The following is a 26,362-nucleotide window of genomic DNA, read 5'->3' as shown; positions in this document are numbered from 1 at the left end:
CCTTTCTAGCACTTTTTGTTAATAGTGTATACTTCATAATTCACAATTAAATAAATCTGGATGATAAAACGTGCAAAGTCAATTATTGTGGTGTTTAATCATGACAAAATTCTAGGGTGAAAAAATATCTTAACTAATCAAAACATTAAGCAGACAGAAAAATTTTAAAAAATGAAAAACTAATTAGAGCAAAAATAAAAATCATGAATACAAAGGTTCCCTACAGACTGTCAGAATCAGCAAGACCCATATAAGTAAGGTTACACAAGTAATTTTCCTGGAAAAATACATCAATAAATTTAACATACATATAGTACATGTGTATTGAACTAAAGGAACCAAGTAACACACATATAAACAGATAAACAAGAAGGCAGCAAACAGTTACAAATGAAACAAGGAAAAACAAATATACACATAATAGAGGTGGTATTTCTGTTTATGAATGTCCCAAATCCTCACCTTAGTCCTCGTATATTTACAATTTACACTTACCAGCCAGTCGCAAAGAAACAACTGTAATCTGAATCCCAACTTGTGTTAATCGTTAGGGTTGACTGCTACTGTGCCTAAATACTTCACTCTTTCTCTTATATTTATAAGATAAAACACAAAAGACAGGCAGAAAGCAGGTTAACTTAAAGTTCCTAATGTGCCTAAAACAGAGGCAAATATAATGAGAGTGACAAATCATACTAAACACAACCTGGATAACAGCTCCTCTTACTAGCAGTCTAGACACTCAATTTGCTTACATTGCCAGTGGCTGTTTGTAGTAAACTTTCATCATCAAGTAAACTTTCATCATGATGAAGTCATCATTCTACTGAACAACTGTGGTCTCTGGATGAAATGATGAAGAGAGAGAGTGAGAGACCTTGAATTTCTCTATAGCTCTTAATTTATGCTGTTCTTGCTCTTCCCGGCTTCACCTCTCAACTGAGGTCTGACTCTTTTCACAACTCTAAGTAGAACAGATTTCAAGAAGAGTTTTTCATCTGACTAGTGAAAAATTTTTCTAAATACATACTGTACTTTATCACTGTAAACATACATGTCTTACTATATGTAAAATATTAAAACAAAACCCCGCCAACCAATTGTTTCAAAGTCCATTCTAATGTCAAGTGCAGTGTTTCAATTTCTAAATCTAAAGAGCAAACTGCCTTTTCTTTAGAGATTAACATCTCATTAGGACATCAAAAAGATTTAAATGAGAACAGGCCATTCAGACCAGTAAGTTTAACAGTTCTATCTACTTAGTTCTTCCAAAATAACATCAAATCGAGTTTTGAAGGTCTCTAAAGCCATACTGTCTGTCATACTACTTTGTAACTTATTCCATGTGTCTGTTGATCTCTGTGAAGAAAAACTTCCTAATGTGTTTGTGAAATTTAACAATTTAACAAGCTTCCAACAGTCTCGGTGTGTTCTTGTTGAACTGTACTAATTTCCTTCATAGTTTTGAATACCATGAGCATCTCTTGCAGCCCTGAAATCAGCCTAGTCACTCTTCTGTGGATGTTTTCTAGTGCTTCTGTGTCTTTTTTGTAGCCTGGAGGCCAAAACCGTTCACAATACTGCAGATGTGGACTTACCAGCGCATTATAAAGCTTCAGCATAACCTCCTTAGACTTGTACTCTACACACTATGCTACATAACCTAACATTCTGTTAGCTTTCTTAATGGCCTCTGATTATTATCTGGAAGTGGATAATGATGAGTCCACTATGACTCCTAAATTCTTCTCATAAGTTGTACATTTTATTTTCAGACCTCTCATTGTGTATTCAAATATGGCATTAGTACTTGCCACGTGTGATACTTTACATTTACTTGCATTAAGTTTCATCAGCCACAAATCTGCCCAAGCATGCATGCTGTCCGAGTCCCTTTGCAATGGTTCAATGGAGTTTAGATTATCTGTCTATTCACGAGGCTTGGTATCATCTGCTAATTTAACCAGCATATTATTTGTATTCATATTCTAATTATTTATATTAAAAATAGCAGAACCCCGGTGTGATGGTATGGGTCAGCTCCATGCTCCCACTGTTGTGCGTCCAGGAGCCTCTTCAATCCAAACCGTTGATAGTCATAGACTGAGATGAGTCAGGCAAATGAGGACAGATACTTACAGTATGGGTGGGTGTAAAAAGGTGTCAAGTGCTTTTATTAAAATCAATTAAAAAATATTCCTAATAAATATATTCATTGATAGGAGGTTAAAATCACTGGCAGAGAACTGAACTTTAAAATAATAAAAAATTAATATTTTTTTGCCTTTTTAATATTTTGAAAAAAGGTGTGCATTGAAATTACTGCCTGCATTGGAGGGTGTCTATAAGGCCTCTTTTTGATGCTTTCCAGACAAATCCAGATATACTGACTAAGACGTGGCTCATCATCCAATTAAAGGAAACTTGCTTTTAAATTCTGCTTCACATAAATAACAACCCTCCCTCCTTTTCTGTTCCGCAACCCTTTATTAAAATGTGTAACCATCTATGTTACGCTTATCCCATCTTTGTTATTTAACCAGGTTCCTGCTACTGCTATAAAATCTTAATTACGATCAGCTACATACAACTTTAGTGCACTTGGTTTATTTTTGATACTTTTTGCATCAAGGCATGCTATTTTTAATATGTTCCTCTTTTACTTTTGCATTTAAACTTTGGGTTAGAATTTACTGTTCATATTTATTTTTACACCATTGTTTATCCCCTGATGTATAGTTCTAAATTGGGCCTGTCCTAAATTCCTTACCCCTCACATTTCCAATGTGTATACCTGGTTGAGTCCACTTCATATGTTACAGTCAACACATTGGCTACAGAATGTAGTTGTGCAAAAAAAAATTCTTAAACATGTGACCCAAGCTGTGGCTTGAACATTGCCATAGAGCACATTTTAATGGAGAAATGATTAATGATTGGGCATGAAAATTAATACTTTATAGTGTCCATAAAGTCACGCGCAGCACACAGTGCCCCTGCACTAACTACCGTTAGAGTCCGGGCCTTCCAATGCACCTTCCTTTTCTCACCGCCTCCACTCCTCTCCTCCAAGTTTCGTCCTCTTCCTCCTGACTCCGGCTTTCGACTGGAGGGAGGCGGCCTCTTTTATACCCACCCGGACGTGCTCCAGGTGCTCTCTGATGAACTTCCTGCAGCACTTCCTGGTGTGGCAGAAGTGCCGCATGAGCACCCGGAGGTGCTGGCAGAAGTGCTGACGTCCAGGGCTCCACAATTGTCCGATGGTGCCCCCTGGCGGTGGCCATGGACTCCTATAGGGTTGAGCTACCATGCTCCATTCCGTGGCCCCCATACAAGCCAGGGCGGCTGCCCTCTCGTGGTCTGGGGGAGGCATAGTCTCTCTCTCTGTCCTTCTAGGCATGCTGGATGGGCACAGCCACTTGCCACATTGCACCTCCATCAGCTGAGACCTGTAGGGGCCAGTGACCCGTCCATCGAGGGCAGGTCTCCCACGGTGGGGAGACACACTTCTGTCCAGGGCTCGGTCCTACAAAATAAAAACTGGAAAAAGGGGCAGAGATGTTGCCTTGATGCCACTGCTCAGCTTCTTTCTTCATACCATACAGGCAACACCCCCCCTTTGACCGGCACTCACCACTTCAACAACCCCCTCCAAGGTCAATGAATGTTTATTGGTTCCTTAGCACATTACAAGGGTTATCCTTGCCATCTCAGAATATTAATAGAATCATTTAATGTTTTACTATTTTAATTCTTATTCTTTAGTACATCCATCTATTTTCTTTCATATTTAATGTTTTGGTTTTATAAATGACATTACAGTAAATAAGCTTCAAGTTAGCCAGGCATGCAGTGCTACATCCTATTTGGATTAAATCTGCTATTCCATCCTTCTACAGAAAGGAAGACAAGACACAATCTAATATTTTTTGATGCATAACAGATACTACAGCCAGATAATGTCAGTGCAGAGGAATTGGATAAACCTCTGTCACTCTCAGAATTACTAGAGGCTATAAACTCACTTCAGAGTGAGGAAGCAGCAGGCCCTGATGGCTACCCTAAAAAATTTAATTAAGTTAGCTTCCATTTTATAGGTAACATTTATAGAAGCCAGAGACAATAAAATTCTACCTTAAACTTTTCACCAAGCATTAATTATCATCTTTCTGAAGAAAAATAAGGATTTATTATAGTATGCATCACACAGACCAATCTCATTTCTGAATAATGATCAAGATGGTTAAGATAGAAGAATTAAGAAAGTGCTTCCTTCGGTATTCGGTATTATCATAAGACCAAACTGGATTTATTAAAGGCAGACACTTAGCCTCCAGTCTTTGACGCCAGTTAAATGTAATACTGTATAGTCACCCATAAAGTCTAACACCCTGGGGACCTTATTATCTTTAGCTGTAGAAAAAGCATTTAATATGGTTGAATGGGACTACCTATTCACTACATTGCTCAAATTTGGGTTTGGCCCAAACATATATGCATAGATCAAACTACTATATATCAGTTTAAAAGCTTCAGTTTGTATTAACAACATTACTTATGGCTAGTTCAAACTAAAACGTGGTACAAGGCAAGGATGTCCCCTGTCACCACTGCTATTTGCAATTGCCATTGAACCACTGGCTGTGCACTTCCGAAATGCATCTTTGATAAAGGAGATTGTCAGAGGAGGACTTGAACAGAAAATATCACTATATGCAGATTATATGGTACTATATATATATTAGACCAACAAAATTCTGTTCCTGCAGTCCTAACAGCAGATGATATCTAGACTCAAAATTAATTTGAATAAAAGTATGCTTTTTCCAGTGAGCTCTCTAGTACACAACAGCAGATTGGACACCTTTTATCATCACAGATCAGTTTAAATACCTAGGGGTAAACATCAGAAGAAAATATAACGCTCTTACAACAAAATTTTGCCGTCGGCATGGAAAAACTTAAACAAGATGTGCATAGATGGTTTACTCTCCATCTCACTTTGGCAGGGAGAATTAACATTGTCAAGATGAGTTTCCTTCCTAAGTTTCTTTTTCTATTTTAAAGCCATATACATTAACAAATAATTTTAAAGAAATTGATTCAATCATAACCTCATTTATTTGGAATTCAAAACAGCCAGGCATCTAAAGGGCAACCCTACAACTATCCTAAAGCAGATGGTAGCATGGCTGTACCCAACTTTCAAGAAATAATGATCAGTCTTGAAGATTCAGACATCATTTCTGTAATACAGTACATAAAAACATTTTAAAGTCCCTTACTTCCAAAGATACCAGAAAAGGATTTCTTACTCAATATTTCAGAAAATGAATGGCAGCCATGCATAGAATTCACCCTAATTCCATATACACAAAGCATACAGTTATTCAACTTAAAATCTTTTATCAAGCATATCTATCTCATTTAAATTTGTCCAAAATATTTTCGGAGCAAGACCCCCCCTGTGAATGTTGCAATCAAGCTCCAGCCTCACTGGGTGACATATTCTGGCAAAAGTCTTTAAATGCCTATCAGATTAGGTGTCACAATCACTCCTAATCCATTAACAGTTAGGTGTACTCCCAGATGGGCTTAAAATGAAGAAGGACAAACAAACTGTAATTGCCTTTACTTCGCTACTAGCATGTAGACTTATCTTGCTCAACTGTAAGAATCCTAGACCACCTCTTTTACGTCAGTGGGTAACTGATGTTGCATACTATTTGAATTTGGAAAAAATCTAATTCTCACTTAGAGGATCAGTTCAAAACGTTTTTTAAAACCTGCCAGGATCTAATGATTTTAGAATAAGCATTTCTACTCCTAAAGTTTTAATCTAGTTTGACTTAATTGTATGGAATGTTACTTGTTTTTAATAAAATCAATAAAAAAGAGAGATGTTAATAGATTTACAGTGGAGTGTTTTTCTCGTTCAAACCTGATTTTTAAAATGTGAATAAGTGTAATAGTGTTACATAACAATATTAAGTATTGAATGTAATCTTCAATGTAGGCATTTGGCACAAAATCCATTTATTTGCGATTGCAATCTGAAATGGTTGGCAGATTACCTGCGCACCAACCCTATTGAAACCAGTGGAGCACGATGTGCCAGTCCACGGCGGCTAGCCAACAAGCGTATTGGACAAATTAAAAGCAAGAAGTTTCGCTGCTCAGGTAAGTATACTTTAACTTTACAGTGTTTTAATTTCTTTCTAAAATTTCCTGCCTGTATCACAGAATATTTCTCTCTGTTGTTACATTTCTTCTGTCACGTGTGGTTTTGGCCCAGTTGAATTTTAGTCAGAGGATGAGACAGACATCTTTATATTGCAGAGACAAGATAGATAGATAGATAGATAGATAGATAGATACTGTATTAATCCCAAGGAGAAATTCTGTGTATTTAAGGTTTATATTTGAATGTAACTTTAAATATATTTCTAAGCAGATGTAAAATAAATAAGGGAGAACATTTAATTAATTTTATGAATGTTTTTATAAGTGGATTTTCCAGGTTGTACATAATGCAGAGCATTTGACAACATTTTTAAATGTACTGTATACAGTATTATCTGACATTCACAATATTTATTCTTTTTTTGAGCTGCTGAGTCAATCAATCTAAATTACATCTGGAAAAATGTTTCAGTTTTTCCTTCATAACATAAACCTCATCCCAAAACAGCAAAGAGACATTTCACCAGGTACACAAAGAAATATTTATTTTATAAAAAGTAACAGAACGATACCAAATAGTAAAGGACACATACCATTCTTAAATGTGCTACATCCAATTCTGAGTCAAGTTGGGTAATAGTAACCACTCCTGGGAACTTCTGAAGATGACCTCAAGGGTCAGGAATGGCCTTGTAACCTCTTAGGATCATTTGTCCTTCTCTATTAATGTACCAGGACTCACACTATAATGGGCAGCAAAGGGCCATTAATAACCTGGAGAGTTTCGCTGTTGCCACCATACATACTGGGGGACTGTTGTGCAGTTAACCTCCATTCTCCGCTGTCTCTTTAATATTACAACAGTCTGAGTACAGTAAAACCTTGATTATCTGTCAGGGGCTGGGACAGAGGCCGAGATAAGAGGAAAGATGGATAACAGAACAGCAACTTTAAAAATGATATACAGTAGATTAGTTTAGTAAATAGTCATTTATTTACAAAAAAAACTATGTTAACAAAATATAATACAGTATTAACAAAATTAATTTGTATAATACTGTAATGACCAGCGTAATAAGCAAATTCAATTCAGAGGTATCAGAGTTTTCTACATTTTACTTGGAATCTTCATTCCGTAACAGACGGTGCCTTGTCTTATACTCCGTTAACTGGGTTACAGAGCACATCTCCCAAACAATAAAATGAAGCTTTCCCTACTAATAATTATCTCCTGCTACTCACATTCTTTTTCTATGCAGCAAACACTCCTCCATATTGTCTCCAGACTCCCTACACAAAACTTCCTTCTGCCACACCTTTTTTCTCCTAACTTCTCCTCTCACTCATTTCCTAAGAAGCATGTCTGCCCCTTACAGAACAGAAGCCCTTCACCCTGTCCTATTACTTACACAGCATTCCACCCTTTCTGCTCCCGCACAACTCATCACAAGCTGCCTGCTCGTCACAATATATTAACAGAACATAATATAACAGAATTTAAAAAGAAAATTGCAATGCAGAAGAACATTAACAACAACAACAGCATGTATTTATATAGCACATTTTCATACAAATAGTGTAGCTCAAAGTTTTGAAGATGAAGAAAGAGAAAAAAGACAAAGTAAGAATTAAAATCAGAGAACACTAATTAACATAGAATAAAAGTAAGGTCCAATGGCCTGGGAGGACAGGAAAAAACAAATAAAAACTCCAGACAGCTGGAGAAAAAATAAAATCTGCAGGGGTTCCGAGGCCACAAGAACGCTCAGCCCCCTCTAGGCATTCTACCTAACATAAATAATCCGTCCTCATTGTATTCAGGGTTCTTATGGAAGGACTTGATGATGACGGCCACGTGGACTTCTGGGCTTTAATCCATCAATGTAGGGACATCATGGTGCTTTGATTAGGTGGTGGTGGCGCAGGTCACCACCACAGAAAACCGGAAAAAGAACAGAAGAGAGAGTAGCGGTTAGTACGGATTTTGGAACCACCATGAATAGTAATGATAATTAATTGAATATGCAGAGCATCAGGATTACATTAAAATTAAGTTATGAGAAAGCCATGTTAAAGTAATGTGTTTTTATCAGTTTTTTTAAAGTGCTCTACCGTATCAACCTGGCAAATTTCTATTGGCAGGCTATTCCAGATTTTAGGTGCATAACAGCTGAAGGCCGCCTCACCACTTCTTTTAAGTTTAGCTCTTGGAATTCTAAGCAGACACTCATTTGAAGATCTAAGGTTACGATTTGTAATATAAGATGTCAGACACTCCGATATATAAGATGGAGCGAGATTATTTGAGGCTTATTAAACCATAATCATTATTTTTAAGTCAATTCTGAATGACACAGGTAACCAGTGTAGTGACTTTAAAACTGGAGAAATGTGGTTGGATTTTCTTTTCCTAGTTAGCATTCTAGCATATGCATTCTGCACTAGTTGCAGTCGATTTATGTCTTTTTTGGGTAGTCCTGAGAGGAGTGCGTTACAGTAATCTAGTCGACCGAAAACAAAAGCGTGAACTAATTTCTCAGCATCTTTCAGTGATATAAGAGGTCTAACTTTTGCTATATTTCTTAAGTGAAAAAATGCTGTCCTAGTGATCTGATTAATATGTGATTTAAAATTCAGGTCACAGTCAACAGTTACCCCTAAATTCTTTACCTTCATCTTGACTTTTAATCCTAATGCATGAAGTTCATTTATAATAACCTCATTATATCCATTATTGCCAATCACTAAACTTTCAGTTTTTTCTTTATTTAGCTTGATTAAATTGCTACTTCTCCACTCAGAAACACAAGTAAGACATTGTGTTAGTGAAACAACAGAGTCGGGTCATCAGGTGCTATTGATAAATACAGTTGTGTGTCATCAGCATAGCTGTGGTAGTTCACGTTATGCCCTGAGATAATCTGACCTAACGGAAGCATGTAGATCGAAAAGAGCAGCGGACCCAGGATAGAGCCTTGTGGAACACCATATAGAATATCATGTGTCTTTGAAATATAATTACCACAACTAACAAAGAATTTTCTACCTACCAGGTATGATTCAAACCAATTTAAGACACTGCCAGAGAGGCCCACCCACTGACTAAGGCGATTTCTAAGAATATTGTGATCAGTGGTATCAAATGTGGCACTCAGATCTAAGAGGATGAGAACAGATAAATGACCTTTGTCTGCATTTACCCGCAAGTTATTTACTACTTTAACAAGTGCAGTTTCTGTACTGTGATTTGTTCTGAAACCCGACTGAAACTTATCAAGAATAGCATGTTTATTGAGGTGTTCATTTACGTGCAAAATTCTCTATAATTTTACTTAAGAAAGGCAGGTTAGAAATAGGTCTAAAATTTTCAAAAGCAGAGGAGTCAAGATTATTTTTCTTGAGTAGGGTTTTAACTATAGTAGTCTTAAGACAGTCTGGGAAGACCCCCATATCAAATGACAAGTTTACTATGTCAAGAATACTTTCAATTAGCACGGCCGATACTTCTTTGAAAAAACTTGTTGGTATTCGGTCAAGGGCGCAGGTGGAGGGTCTCAGTTGAGAAATTATTGTATATAAATCAGGTAAATCTATCCTGGTGAAAGAATTTAATTTGTTTATAATGGAGTACTGGGGCTTAAGAGGATGTGCAGTGTTGGGGAGATATACTATACTATTTCTAATATCATTAATTTTTTTTATTGAAAAATACAACAACTGCGGTGGGTTGGCACCCTGCCCTGGATTGGTTCCTGCCTTGTGCCCTGTGTTGGCTGGGATTGGCTCCAGCAGACCCCCGTGACCCTGTGTTCGGATTCAGCGGGTTGGAAAATGGATGGATGGAAAATACAACAATAGCCTCACAAGTTTCACTGGAAGTATTCTGGAGGCATTCCATTGAGTTACCTGGGTTTAGCAGACGATCAATTGTAGAGAATAAGACTCTGGGATTACTAGCATTGTTATTTATAATTCTAGAGAAATAGCAGCGCCTCTCAAGACGGACCGTGTTATTGTATTCTGTTATTTTAAGCTTCAGTATCTCATAGTGGATTAGTTTTTCTCCATTTTACGCTCAGCTCAGTATGTTCTTTTTAAATCAGACACTCTTTGGGTCTTCCATGGTATAACAATGCTAGAAGATTTTTTAACTGTCTTTTCAGGTGTGACTATGTCAGCAGCAGCTCTCACCTTAGTATTACATTTTTCCACCTTACTATTTACATTATCCTCGCTATTGTAGTTAGCACTACAAACGGACTGATTGCTTAGAATGTTTATAAACTTTGAAGCTGCTGATGAATCAAAGAAGCATTTTTTAACATTATGCTTCTCTTGAATGTTTTCTATCATTATTTCTATATTAAATAGCAAAAGATATGATCTGTTTCACATCAACTTTCAGTCCTTTAGTAATTACTAAGTCTAACATTTGACCTGCTTTATGTGTAGGCTGACTAACGAGCTGTCTCAAATCAAAAGAGTCCAGGAGGTTCATAAATTCTTTTACTTTTGGGTCACACTGTTTATCAATATGAAAGTTAAAGTCACCAGCTATTAGGAGCGCATCATAGTTTGCAATTATAATTGACACCAAGTCTGAGAATTCCTCAAAGAAAGACACATTGTTTTTAGGAGGTCTATACACAGATAATACTAGAAACTGAGAAACTCCATGAATAACAATGGCAAGATACTCAAAGGACTTGAATTTACCAAAACGGACATCTTTACACTTTAACCGGCTCAAGTAAATGTTTGCTAAACCGCCACCTTTCTTTTTTTGGTGATCCGCGCGAATAAAGCTGTAATTCGGAGGCGCAGATTCGATTAAAACAGCTGCGCCATTACAGCTAAGCCATGTTTCACTTAGTGCAATAAAATCAATTTTCCTATCACTAATAAGATCGTTGATGGAAAACATCTTGTTGCTTAATGCTCTAACATTTAATAAAGCCATATTTAATGTTTCGGAAGAGCAGAGCTGAATTTTATGTGCGTTATGGGTATTCGAGATTAAGTTATTTTTATTAGTGCCACTTTGTGCACATTTTTATTAACACAGAATAACATTACCATCAGTGGTTTCCATTTTCAACACATTTTTCAGTTTTGTTGGCATCATGCTTTATACAATTCTCTCTTGTTATTCCTACTTCATAAAGTGAAGCAATACTTGAAGCACACTGGCGTATGCAATTATTTCTTTTTTTTTGCACTGACAGTTAATGGAGACTGACGGTTAATTGAGTGACGGATAATGGAGGTTTTACTGTACTTACTTTAGGGTCTTCATTTTATGGCTCCAGACTGTATGCTTCTACAAGAAGGTCTACTCACTCAGTCCAGCCTGTTTAAAACTCCTGCAACCTGGACTCATTCTTTATTGCAATATGTTATACTATTACACTTATCAGAACTCTTTCCACAATTAAGGGGCCGATTTCCCCTTCTAGGGATTTTCTGACAGAGAGGTAAGAAAAACAAAATTATTTTAATTGCCAGACAGAAAAGCTAGCAGTATGACTGTGTTGCAGATAGGGAATCTATTCCCTGACAGGTTTATCCATTCCTGGGAATTCGGGAATCCCACATGTCATTCCCAGGAATCCTGGGCTCCCGGAAATGACACAGTGCATGGGCATCTCACATGTAAATGGTTTTAGAACGGGCGACACTTATTTTTAATAAAACTACTGCAATATGTTGACACCAATAAAAGACTAACCTTAACTACAAGCAGTTTATGCTATCATATACTATAAGTACATGTATCTAGTTAGTTGCGGTAATAAGAGCGTAGAAAGCACAACGTGTCAATTGTGTGGTCGTCCAGGCGAGAGCGCACCCTCGTGCAGAATACGCCAGCTGCTGAGAAAGCACACTCTGCCTTCTCTGAAGTAGGCGGCACATTCATCAGATGCTGATACACTTGTTCTAAACAACGCCCACGCTTGCCATTGCTCTGAAACACCGCCATTTCAGCTTTTACTGATGCATCTAGTTTCTTGTCATCATTCTATGATGGCAAGTATCTTGGCACAGATAACACGGATACAACGGACTGATGCGTTGCAATTTCTTGTCTGATGAAGTGCAAACTGCAGCAATGGCGCCACCTTCTTCCGGTTTTGTGGATGTTGCAGCCGAACTTCTGCTGTCAGTCTGTTCAAGTCGTGTTACCAGACAACGAATGAGTTTTCGAATGACGTTATTAGATGTAACCGAGAACATGTCTGTAGCTGTCTTTCGTGCAGAAGCTGTATGCAGATACTGGAGTACAGCAGCATACAGTCCTCGTCTGTCGTTTATTCTATACTCAAGAACATCTGCCAGATTTGTTTCATGCTTGCACGGTGCATTAACTACAAGCTTCAATGGTTCCAGACTGGACACCATTTCACTGATAACTGTGAAGTCGGCGTCAGTTAAGTGTAACAGTTGTCCCAGATCAATCAGTGCCTTCTGTATTGTATCCCATAATTGCAGAAATCTGCTCAACATATCAACCAGACTGTTCCACCTTGTCCTGCTGTCTAGCAGAACCCCGATTTCTTTGCCGAATTCCCTCTTCACATACGGCTGAAGTATGTTGTCATTCTTCATTGGTGATCGTCTAAAAATCTAGATGATTTTACAAACCTTGTTAACAACATCGTCATATTCATCTGAACATTGTAGCTGTCATCAACAACTTCTAGACCTTGTTCGCCATCATGACTCTCAGTCTCAAGTACATCATCTTCATCGTCGTCGTTGCTGTTGTCAGTGTTGCAATGAGACGACTCGGCTGTAGCAGTAGTAGCAGCATGACCACTGCGGCGATACAGCACATCTAGCACTGCCAGCTGGATACAGTGCACATAACATAACATGACACTGGCACCGTCTGTACAGATGCCTACTATGTCACTGGTAAGACTGAGCTCAAATTCTGCCAGTTTACTCTGCAGTAAGTCAATGCACTTCTCCGCCGTCATCGAGCCATGAACTCTGATTAATCCGAGGTTCCAATACTTCGGACCTTGTTCATGGACATTCACATACATATATCATCGATTTCTAGTGGAAGTTCTTTCATCAAACGTTATACTAAAGCGCTGACCCTGCTTCTTCTTGTTTGCCATCTCTGCTGTTACTAACAATCGGATCGTTTGACCATGTTCCATTACCAGATGCTTCACAGTTTCAGCAGAATTCGGCAAATTTCCGAAACCAAGTGCAGACAGTGCTTTGCATAAATCAGCTGACGAAACAAATATTCAGAACGGAATTCCATCTTGAGCCGTCATTCGTGCAAATACTGCCTGCAGTGTACTTTCGTTCTTGTTCTAAAGATATTTCGTCATTGGCCCCACTGCTATGCGTTTGGACGTCGTTGGTGTATCGTCATCATCGTCTGGTTTTCGTTTCATAGCAGTTATTTGATGAACTCTTCTCAGATGCTAATGTAATCCCTTTGTCGAGCCGCCAACTGTTTTCAAAATAGTTTTACACAGTTTACACTTAGCCGACTGACCTAGCTTTTTGCGCAAAAAATGCTGCCAAACTCTGTAGTTTTTAAACTCAACAGACTCGGCCATTCGTACGAGGCTTTCAACACAAACAACTGATGTTCTGACTGCCGACTGGACCTAAGCTCTGCTCCAGTTGGAAAGCTGACACCAGCCTGTACTATCAACAGCACAGACATCAATGAACTCTGCCCCGTCCCGGCATTCGTGAGCTGCAGAGTGCAGACACCTCCCAGTCCACTGTGCTCTGTCTTAGTGGGAGCCAGGAGACTGACTGTTGTTGACTGAATTAATGAGCAACACACTGCACAGTGGGCCAGAAAACCGTGCCACTTAATTATTTTCACCTATAACTCTGTTATTTCTTGATCGATTTTTACATGCTATATATGCGAGCTTGGCCGTTCCCATTCCAGAAGTTTCATTATCGGAAATGCGGGAATGGGAAGCGTCCGGGAGCCCAGAAATGGATTCCCTAGTTGCAGCATAGGCAATGCTCACATGCTTTTTAAAATTCAAACTTCCCTGGTACAAAAATAACCAGTTAAAGAGATCATAAGATGGTCCAAAACCTTAGATGTAAAAAATTCTAGACCTAGAAGACAAGGAAAATCAGGTTCTAAAACCAAAACACTAGGCAAACTCATAGTCAAAATGCTCATTTTAATCCTTCAACCAAAAATCACTAAAGAGAGTCAAATAGACTGAAAATGACCAATACCAGTGTCAGATGTTAATGAGCAAGATGTCTTGAGATAGAATTTTCAGGGGACATGACACAGCAACTGAGATCTGCATCCTAGCAACAGCTACTCAAAATGGCACCACCCATGCATAAAGAATATAACATTGTGGTAAAACAAACATAACATGATAATAATTAACATATATCCTGAGATAATAACTTATAGAAAATAATCCCACACAGAGGTTCCCTTATATCAGAAACTTTCCAAAATGTCAAAAGATCCTTAACAAAAAAAAACAAACATGGAGGCGAAAATTTTTTTTTTATCCAGTCTTGAGAGGTTACACGTTAGTTGATTAGCCCAGTTACACGGTTAAGGCAACACTAGGTAATGTACTCTGTTGAATTGTATCTTACTGCACCAAGCTGCTTTAACTCCTGACTAGGACAACCTCCACACTTTAGAAATTTTGTGTTACAAAATTCATTGGTTAAAATGGAAAACTCACCCTTGAAGGACTGTAATAATGCACTCATATATATAGAACAAAAAAATTGGCAGGGGAGTGGGGTTGGTGTTATTCATAAAGGCATCATGAAAAAGTGCTGGTACAGAGTACCAGTCAGTAATTAATTATATATTGTTTTTCATTTTTATACTTGCTTGTTTGTTAATTTGTTTTCCAGGTTAGAAAGGTATCACTTTTTGGTTATACTTTCTTTTGGTTGATTTTTGACTGCAGTATGCTTAGACTTAATGGTTAATTTGGCAGCTACATGATGTATTTTTGAAAAATCCTAGGGTGAATGATCTTTTAGCTACATTATAGAATCTGAATTGGTGAGCTAAGTATTAAAAAGAGCAAAAATGTAATGGCGCCAACAATTAAGCTCAAACGGCAGCCATTGAAACTGGGAGTTCATCTTGAAATGCAGATGGCTTGTATTGGTGAATATTTACATCTAGGAAGTATTACATGAATAGTTTTACATTAGAGTAACATGTAAATGGATTATAAATGTATTTAAAATATAAATTAACAAACCAAAGTACAGTAATATTAATTTGTTGTCTCTTTTTGATTTGGTAGTTTATTGTTTAAGGATGTTTTTAAAAGGTTAATATTTGTGCTTATGTTTTTATTTTCTGCAGCTAAGGAGCAATACTTCATCCCAGGTATGTAAGAAAACTATTTTAACTTTTAATTTTGAAAGCAATATTCTACGTGATTCATCTACATTAATTCATAATCACCAATCCTTGTAACATAGTATATCAGGAAAACATGTAAAACCCACCAGCTATAATGAACAAAACTTTAAATAAGTTTCTGCTGAATTAAATTATTTATTATAGTCAAAACAAGGCTTAAAACAGAAACCTCACACGATAGCATAATATACATTTACTTTTTAATGACACCACCATTGCATGCTGATGAACATTTCAGTCATAACTGGTCAGTTTACTGTTGCTAAGATTGGAGCATGTCCTTAGGCTGTGGAAGGAACCAGAACATTCCCATACAAACAACATTTCCAGATTTACTTTATCTCACTGCCAATAATGAGAAACTTACTTCCTAACCCTGCAACAGTTGGCAGTGTAGGATTCCACTTTAAATAATGTGAGAGCCCATTTCAGACTTTTGTTTAACAATTCATTAGCACACTTAAGCCTTGCTGTAATTGCTTATTTAATTCAGAGTTGTGGGATACTATAACTTAATTCAGCAGAATCAGCTACCTAAACCTCACATGTTTGGGGCTTAAGAGGAAAACCTGACTGCAGGGGAAAAAAACTCTTGTAGGTGCAGGGCGAACATACCAATGTCCGGGTCTTGTATCAAGCAGGAGGCATTAGCTCCATGAGTAGATGGGTTCAGTGCTGAAAAAAACATTGTGGAAGATTGCTGCGATTAAAGTACTTCTGAAAAGCAGTGACGACAACAACAGTATCATTCAGAATGCAAATAAGTTTGCACTTAGCTTGTATTAAAAATCATTCAGCGTTGTCAGTTGCGCCGGAACACCTTCTTGAATATTGGCAGGTCAATGTTGCTGTAACAATTAGGATGTACTCTCTCGCTCTCTCTTTCCATGTTAGTTCTCTAGATATTATCTTCTCTAGCATGCTGCCAGAGTGTGCAGAAGCCTGGAGGATGGTGTGTTATGGGTGGGAATAGTCCAAAAGTCCAGGGGTAGAAAAGATCAGTGGGTGTGTTGTTCTAGTATGTCCAGGGTTCAGAAGTGCTAGGTTTCTCAAATGCCACCAAGTGTGGGAACAGTTTTTATAACATTCAAATAATATTCTTTTGGTGCAATAAACTAATCATTGTTTAATTAGGAGATCTGTTAACAAAGTTCATATTTGTCAAAGAAAAAAGCAAGAATGTATAATAAAAAGGAAATTCAAGCAATAATTATAATAAATATAAACAATTATGAAAGAGTAATATTTCATAAGCAAGTCATAGGCTTATTAAATACAGAGACCACAGAGACACATTAAGTATTGATTGAACTTAACTGATGCCTACAGATCTCTTGCAGGATGGTTTGTTATTTTTATATATTTTTTTTATTCTTTTTTTGATTGTATTCTTTTTGTTAATTTTTTAATTTTGTAATTCTGTTTCCCTATCCAAATTATTGTGTGTGAGAACAATGTGTTTGCAATGCACATATGCCAGTAGTTATGTCAGACACCGTCTTATTTAAGGACTAGGGGTTGCAGTAACTTCTGAACTCAACTTTACAAAATATAAAGTACAGCATTCTTGACAACAATTTCTTGTTTTATGGATTCGATTTCTAGTGTTCTATATTAATCTGTGCTGCCTATAAATTTACTTATTGGTTACAGCAGAATGCACACAACTTTTGGGTTGGGGGTTCGAACCCAATTGTGAAGGAGTGGGGCTAATTATTGCATGACCAATTCATTCTAAAAACTTTACAATTTATTAAAACTTTTAATCAGTTTTGAATTGGTAAAAATTCTAAATTTGTAAGCCTAGCTGTAAAATACCATAGGTTCACCAAATCACATGCAAATAATTGGGAAATCTGTGTCAATTAATGGGACCTTTCATATTTGCGCATCCCACAATAAACTAAAATCCCTTTCACAGTTGATTCCTGATATTCTACTACTTCTTCTGGAATAATTCCTATTCCGAATAAACAAAGCTCCAAAGAGGGCAAATGAATGTGTGCATGCTTGATACAGTTTTATAATGTAGGAAATAAAACAATACCAAAGTAAATTCATCTTTTACCAATTGATTCTACAGTACTACAACATATATAGATATTATATATTTCATTGCTAAAAATGTAATACAGTAATCCCTCCTCGATCGCGGGGGTTGCATTCCAGACCCCCCCACCCGCGATAGGTGAAAATCCGCGAAGTAGAAACCATATGGTTTGTATGGTTATTTTTATATATTTTAAGCCTTTATAAACTTTCCCACCCTGTTAACATTATTAGAGCCCTCTAGACATGAAATAACACCCTTTAGTCAAACGTTTTAACTGTGCTTCATTACAAGACAGAGATGGCAGTTCTTTCTCACAATTAAAAGAAAGCAAACATATCTTATCTTCAAAGGAGCGCCATCAGGAGCAGAGAATGTCAGAGAGAGCGCTCGCAAAGAAAAGCAAACAATCAAAAAATCAATACGTGCTTTTAAGTATACAGAAGCACCGCGATAAAGCGGCATTTTGTAGAGGAGCGTCCGTGTCCTCTGTGCAAACAGACCCTCTGCTCACACCCCCTCCGTCAGGCAGAGAGCGAGAAAGATAGAGAGAAGCAAACAAGCACCGCGCGGGAAACATATTTTATAGCATTGAGGAGTTTTAGTTAATATGTAATACATGCTCTGATTGGGTAGCTTCTAAGCCAACCGCCAATAGCATCCCTTGTATGAAATCAACTGGGCAATCAAACTGAGGAAGCATGTAGCATAAATTAAAAGACCCATTGTCTGCAGAAAGCGGCGAACCAGCGAAAAATCTGTGATATATATTTAGATGTGCTTACATTTCAAATCCGCGATAGAGTGAAGCCACGAAAGTCAAAGCGCGATATAGCGAGGGATTACTGTACTGCTTTCTCAACCCTAGAAATGAGTAGAAGTCAGTTTACAAGGAGTTGTGGGGTGTGACCTTTGTTGCTGGGACAGGATAAAGTTCCATCTAGGATTTGTTCCTGTTTGTCACTAATGCTTCTAGGATTCACTGTGACACTGAAATGGAGTTAGAACACTCATAATCTAGAAGGACAAATACATTAATTGTTTAAACAATGTGGATTGATAATTGTTTCCAATTCCCACCACCATGATTGATAGAATATCTTTATCGTTGTCATCTTAAATGCACTTTCAAAAATCTTTTAGCTGTGCAAAAATGAATGTGCAATGCCATAAGTGGTAATGGCAGTGTTTGGTAGATGTAATATGACAACCAACAGGAATTTGTTAGAAAAATTGAAAAAATAATTTGAAAAGCATTGTCATTTTTATAACATTTATTGGAATGTTTTGCACAAACAGATATATTTCTAAAGATGTCATTTTTGCATTAATTGGTTTTGTTCAAAATAAATAGAAGTCTACAATTTCAAGGTGTAATAATGATTGGCTAAGTCATGCATGACATTTATGTCTCTAGCAGTAAATATTTTTTTCTGATATGATACTTTCATAGTTACTTTCCCTCCATTAACTGATAAGACCTACAGGACATTATCATTCCTCATCAGTCATGTGTGCTCATATTGGTCACTACTGAGTTTGCATATCATATAATTAATTTCAGAGTCACCATATTGATGACTTTTGGGTTTCAAACTCAGTATCATTGCTAGATTGTGTTAAATTAATCAGTGATAATTGGGTACCTATTGTAGTAATTTCTGATGTGATAAAGAATCCACTCAAGACATTATAAAGGTTTGGGGCAGCCACCCATATATTATATCCTGGCTGCAGTTTTAAATAATTGAACAGAGATGTTCACAAGACTGAGTCCAAAACAGAACTGTTTGACTGGAAGCAAGATGGCGGCTTTAAAGGCCCGCAGAGGAAGTGACGTCATCGGGGCCAGACGTGATGTCATCTAAGGGCTCGTTTATACTTCACGCTCAGAATGTGTACACGCATGCATCATGGTTGCAACACGTTTCCAGCGTTTATTTGATGCGTCATCTGAGCAGGTCCTCAGAAATTAACGCAACGTGTGCGCGAGTTGCAATACCAGCAAAAAGTTAGGGGGTGCAGTGTGATAAAAGTTGGAATGTGACATCAGAACCTCTGTTTACTATCTACATGTGACAGAAAGTTGCTATGCGGATCCTACAGGATCGATGCACGCCGATGTTTGATGAATGGTCTGATGTGGTGAAGCAAAATGCCAACATACAGATGCAGTCGTGGTGCTTTTATATTTAAGCGTTGTATATTCCCCATCATAATGACACAATGCATTTTAAAAGTCTTGCATACCATCTATGTTGCCGTCTTTTATTTTTGCAACTTCACAACAGCAACATAATGTACAGCCACAGAGAAAAAAAAATCAAGGACATTGTGAAAAGGTGTATTTTGTGATTAGCAGCTTTATTCTCGAATTGTCCAGTTTAACCTCGTAGTTTACTTTATCGTTAAAGCAGACTGTCGTAAACGTCATCCCAGTTTTTAATCGCCACGAGCTTCTGGGGTTTCCTCCTGACCTGACAGCAGTGGCAAGCAGCGACAGATCACCACTTAGAACACATTAAATGTATGACATTCCAGCTCTCTGCACATTTAGAATCTTTAGATTTATACTTGATATCACTTTCATGATGAAATGCATTAAAGTATGTATGTTACATTTTACAGATAAATCATTAATTTCGTTTAAATAATGAATACTGTTAATAATTACACACATGGGGGTGATACGGTGGTGGAGTGGTAACACTCCTGTCTCGCAGGGAGTCACGTAATAATGATTGGCTAAGTCATGCATGACATTTATGTCTCTAGCAGTAAATATTTTTTTCTGATATGATACTTTCATAGTTACTTTCCCTCCATTAACTGATAAGACCTACAGGACATTATCATTCCTCATCAGTCATGTGTGCTCATATTGGTCACTACTGAGTTTGCATATCATATAATTAATTTCAGAGTCACCATATTGATGACTTTTGGGTTTCAAACTCAGTATCATTGCTAGATTGTGTTAAATTAATCAGTGATAATTGGGTACCTATTGTAGTAATTTCTGATGTGATAAAGAATCCACTCAAGACATTATAAAGGTTTGGGGCAGCCACCCATATATTATATCCTGGCTGCAGTTTTAAATAATTGAACAGAGATGTTCACAAGACTGAGTCCAAAACAGAACTGTTTGACTGGAAGCAAGATGGCGGCTTTAAAGGCCCGCAGAGGAAGTGACGTCATCGGGGCCAGACGTGATGTCATCTAAGGGCTCGTTTATACTTCACGCTCAGAATGTGTACACGCATGCATCATGGTTGCAACACGTTTCCAGCGTTTATTTGATGCGTCATCTGAGCAGGTCCTCAGAAATTAACATAGCGTGCGCGAGTTGCAATACCAGCAAAAAGTTAGGGGGTGCAGTGTGATAAAAGTTGGAATGTGACATCAGAACCTCTGTTTACTATCTACATGTGACAGAAAGTTGCTATGCGGATCCTACAGGATCGATGTGCACGCTTCGATGTTTGATGAATGGTCTGATGTGGTGAAGCAAAATGCCAACATACAGATGCAGTCGTGGTGCTTTTATATTTAAGCGTTGTATATTCCCCATCATAATGACACAATGCATTTTAAAAGTCTTGCATACCATCTATGTTGCCGTCTTTTATTTTTGCAACTTCACAACAGCAACATAATGTACAGCCACAGAGAAAAAAATCAAGGACATGGTAAAAAGGTGTATTTTGTGATTAGCAGCTTTATTCTCGAATTGTCCAGTTTAACCTCGTAGTTTACTTTATCGTTAAAGCAGACTGTCGTAAACGTCATCCCAGTTTTTAATCGCCACGAGCTTCTGGGGTTTCCTCCTGACCTGACAGCAGTGGCAAGCAGCGACAGATCACCACTTAGAACACATTAAATGTATGACATTCCAGCTCTCTGCACATTTAGAATCTTTAGATTTATACTTGATATCACTTTCATGATGAAATGCATTAAAGTATGTATGTTACATTTTACAGATAAATCATTAATTTCGTTTAAATAATGAATACTGTTAATAATTACACACATGGGGGTGATACGGTGGTGGAGTGGTAACACTCCTGTCTCGCAGGGAGTCACGTCACTGTTATTCCCTGCTTGGAGTTTACATGTTTTCTTGCTGGGTTTCCACAGTGTGCTCTGGTTTCCTTCCAAAAATATGCAGATTTGGTGACACTAAAATGATGCTAGTGTATCTGAGTGCTTGTATTCACTTTGCGATGAGTTGATGCCCTGTCTAGGGATTGTTTCTGCCTCGTGCCCAATGGCAGCTGGAATGGGCACATCCCTGGATTGATGGATATAATCACTAAACATCCTTTTCAGAGATATTGCGGTAGGGTGTCATCAGAATTTAATTGGTGTTCCAGGCAGTTCACAATACATCAAAGTCGAACCTGTTCTCACTATGATAATATCACGCACTGCCACCTGGCGGATTTGTCCAGATTTATATAAAGTACGCGCGCAAGTATAAACAGTAAAACGCTTGCGTAGCAGAAGCATTCGCTGCAGCATGCGTCACACCGCGTGAGGTATAAACCAGGCCTTAGGCCGCAGGAGCAGAAGTGACATCATCAAGGGTGCTAGAAGTGATGTCATCAAAGGTGCCGGAACCTGGTGGGATTTCCCGGGAATGGTCTGCAAGGAACTGAGAAAGACAGCACATCCTGCCACCCCATGGTCTGATGTGGTATTAACATTAATCAAGCCCTTTAGCTGCCTCCTACTCGCACATGTGTGACACTGAATAAATGCCATTGACATAAGACTTGAGCACAGTATATTTCTTATTTTCTTATGTATGTACTTTGAGAACATATACGTTTTCCTTTGTTACTCAAGTGATTTTTAGTCATGCTATACATAACGTTTGTTCCATACCCCAGTGTGTATACATTTGCTTAACTGAATATTGTGTTTCAGGTGCAGAAGACACCCGTCTCAATAATGAGTGTAACAGTGATACAGTGTGCCCACCTAAGTGTCGCTGCGAGTCTAATGTAATAGACTGCTCAAATCTTCGCCTCACCAAGGTTCCTGAACATATCCCGCAATCCACAGTGGAGCTGTAAGTTAAAAAAAAAAAACTGTATTCCACATTATTACCTTTGCATCAATTAATTTGGGATATCTCTATAGCTGTAGTCTTTATATTTGAACAGGCGTCTAAATGGCAATGAAATTTCTACTCTAGAAGCAACAGGTATATTCAAAACCCTATCACAACTCAAGAAAATGTGAGTACATTTAAATATTTACTGCTGTTTTAATAATATTATAATTAATAATGTACCTATTAGTACATCTTTCTGACTCTATTAGAGAAGCTATGTCAAGCAACCATTTAAACTAATTAGAACATATGGAGCAAATGAATTCCAACAGAGCCCAAAGTTAAAATATTTTTTTCTGTATTCCATAAAAAAGAGTTTCTACAGTTCATAAATAGGTAGCTGGAATTTCTCCCACTGTTTATGACTTGTACAGATACACATGATATTGTTTTCAAGTGTGTCTTGATGTGCTAGTCATTGTTACTTTAAATATATTAGATATATTTTGCAGCACTCATAGTACATGATTATTTCAGTTCTTAGAAAGATCATGAGAACACTTTAGATGTGAACAGGCCATTCAGCCCAACAAAGCTTGCCTGTCCTAGTCACTATTTTAATTTTCTAATTTTGAAAGTATCTAAAGTCCTACTGTATACCACATTACTTGGTAAGTCGTTCCATGTGTCTTTGGTTCTCTGTGTGAACAATATTGTCTTTCAAAGAATCACCTATAGGAAGAAAAAAAAAATAACAAAATAAAACACTTCCTGCTGTACATTGGGTTTCCTATTTTCAGATAAAATTTATTTTCTTTATTACAAAGTCCCCAGTATTATCCCCTTATTTTATTAATCTAAGCTAGGCTTCTAGATATCACTGCAGTTACCATCTAAAATTTTTCAACAAGATATTATATACTTTGCCCTTAAATATATAACAATTTTTCTTTGGAAGCATTTATATGAATTAAGTGATTTTGTTTCCTTTGATCCACAAATATATTCTGTACAATTATTTCTTCTTTACAGTAACCTTAGTAACAACAAGATTTCAGAAATAGAAGATGGAGCATTTGAGGGTGCTATCTCAGTCAATGAGTTGCACCTTACTGCTAATCAACTAGACTCAGTAAGAAGTGGCATGTTCCGTGGACTAGACGGATTGCGCACATTGTGAGTATTAGGCCTATTCAGATTCCTTTGTTGTAATGTTATATGACTCCACAATGTAATGATTCTCTCTTTCCCCCCATGTAGAATGCTGCGGAATAATCGCATCAATTGCATCCATAACAACAGTTTTACTGGGCTTCGAAATGTACGCCTGTTATCACTCTACGACAACCAGCTAACAACTATAACTCCTGGGGCATTTGATACTCTGCAGTCCCTCTCGACATTGTGAGTTTTTGGGGCCTTCATTAGGTAGAGGAAATGGGATTGGAGAGCAGAACAAATATTCTGTTAAAAATCCTTTAGCAGTTACACAATATATTACAGGTATACTTTCAGGAAGATGTCACAATTACATTTTGAGCAAATGTGTACAGTATTAATTTGAGCCTGCTTGCATTTTCTATGTGTAAAACTAAAATAAAAAGTAAGAATACTGTAATAGTGTTGATGTCTGCATCTACCCTGGTTTAGTGATGGGGCTACACCATTGATAAGAATGGAGCTAGACAGCAAGACTACCAATGTTCTTCTTTAGCCAGTTATGCCATTTATATTTTCACTCTGTGAAACCTCTTAGGCTAGAAACAGAAGCCTCTTAGCCTGGATTTCAGTCCCATGTTGTGTATGATCCAAGGAGAGCCAAACCCATCATTGAGGAAAAGCACATCAATGTCTCAATCTATTCTGTTATGTTGCAGTATGAAGAAATCATTTTAAAAGGTCAAAATTACTCCATATTCATTGAGTAGTGTGTTGAAAATAATATAAGTTACAGCAACTCTCTATTTTCTTGAACTCATAAAAATTCAATGCATTTGGGTGCATTTTAGTCACATTCTTTACAACAATATTGCTTTGGCGCAGTCAGTGGGATGGATGAAATATCACTGACAAAAAGACCACATTCATCATTTAGATGCAGACTCATTCAAATAGAAGGGAAGATAATCTTTACTTATATTACCCTAATAGTTTATATAATTACATTGTACAGCCTATTTTAAAGGCATAGAATGGCACACAAGTTAAGCCAATCCTCTAGCACTAATGATATAGGATACAGAATCTAGTTTTGACACTGTCAGAACTTTGACACATTGACTCCATCCTATATGGCCTAATTAATGTGATGGTTCCATTGTTTTTATATGTATACTTTTTTGTACTTTACAAACATCTTGTAGTTACTTGACTGCTCTTGCTATTCTCAGGAATTTGTTAGCTAACCCTTTCATCTGTGACTGCCGACTTGCCTGGCTTGGGGATTGGCTGAGAACTCGGAAAATTGTGACAGGAAACCCTCGCTGTCAACGGCCTGCTTTTCTTAAAGAGATTCCTCTGCAAGATGTTGCTTTTTTGGATTTTCGCTGTGAAGATGGTAAAGACTGCTCTTCATCATATTATTTTTTTAAACTATACACTTGTGATATCCTTCTGTTTCTTTCTAAAACTGCTAAAGTAATAAATGTTTTTATTGAAAGACAATTAAACCATCCTAACTTTAATATTAAAGATTCTAATGTATCTGAGCTCATATAGAACTAATTTCTGGCAACACAGTACCAACAACCAAAGAAAACACTAAAAGAGACAAATCATTTTTTTAGCCAGTGCTGGTCATTCATCAGTTTTGTAACTTGCTTATCCAGGTTAGAGTCATAGGCAGTGTTGTGCACCATGTAATAACATACCTTGGATGAGTTCCCAGTCCAATTCAGCACATATTCACACGTACACCTACACTTGCTCATTGCTACGGAATAGAGACTAATAATCCTAACCCTAATGCTTTTGGGATGGGGAATTAAAAAATGTACAAACAAAGGGGGGATGTGCAAACTCGACAAAGACAGTGACTGGGTCAGGATTCTGGAACTACGAGACAGCAGTGGAAATAACTGCACAACTACAGATGTTATTCCATGGCTAAGGTTACAAATAACATAATGAAAAAAGGCACTGATAAAGCAGAATGATCTATTACTACGCTTCTTGGTAAATGGCTTATCTATTAAAAAATGTGCGATTAATGATGCATGATTTTAAAGTTTAATTGATTTAGTGTTGAAGTAGAGAACGTATATAATAAACCAGTTCATAAACTGATTATTACATGTCAGATAATCTTCCTGATTTATAGGAAACACATTTTGATAACTATTTCATCTCTCACTTGCCCAAATGTTTTCCATTCATTATACTTTTTTTTCACAAATTGTGTCTGTTGGAGTATACTTCATGTCATACTACTATCTTCTTTTCTAGGTCATGAGGAGTTGAGTTGTGTGCCACGTCCACAGTGCCCCAGTGAGTGTACCTGCCTGGACACAGTAGTACGCTGCAGTAACAAGCACTTGCGTGCCATGCCCAAGGGGATCCCCAAGAATGTCACAGAGCTGTGAGTGAAAACAGGGCTGGTTGGCTCATGACTCTGTAATAATTCACTATCAGAGAGAAAGCGAAATACACT

General features: G+C 37.4%; 1 protein-coding gene across 1 annotated transcript in view; it reads left to right on the top strand.

Moving 5' to 3' along the window:
• The window catches only part of LOC120542482 (slit homolog 1 protein-like), a 349,841-nt gene that overhangs the window by 261,741 nt on the left and 61,738 nt on the right, over positions 1–26,362 (top strand). Inside the window, exons 14-21 of the mRNA XM_039774990.1 lie at positions 6,017–6,180; positions 15,539–15,562; positions 22,584–22,728; positions 22,823–22,897; positions 23,746–23,889; positions 23,974–24,117; positions 25,104–25,270; positions 26,158–26,290. Of these exons, the coding sequence (XP_039630924.1) occupies positions 6,017–6,180; positions 15,539–15,562; positions 22,584–22,728; positions 22,823–22,897; positions 23,746–23,889; positions 23,974–24,117; positions 25,104–25,270; positions 26,158–26,290 (996 nt within the window). The remainder of the gene's footprint in view (positions 1–6,016; positions 6,181–15,538; positions 15,563–22,583; positions 22,729–22,822; positions 22,898–23,745; positions 23,890–23,973; positions 24,118–25,103; positions 25,271–26,157; positions 26,291–26,362) is intronic.

The sequence above is a fragment of the Polypterus senegalus genome, chromosome 1 (assembly GCF_016835505.1).
Source record: "Polypterus senegalus isolate Bchr_013 chromosome 1, ASM1683550v1, whole genome shotgun sequence".
NCBI classification, from domain to species: Eukaryota; Metazoa; Chordata; class Cladistia; order Polypteriformes; family Polypteridae; genus Polypterus; species Polypterus senegalus.
Note: the sequence above shows the minus strand (reverse complement) of the source record. Positions and strands in the feature narration are given on the sequence as shown.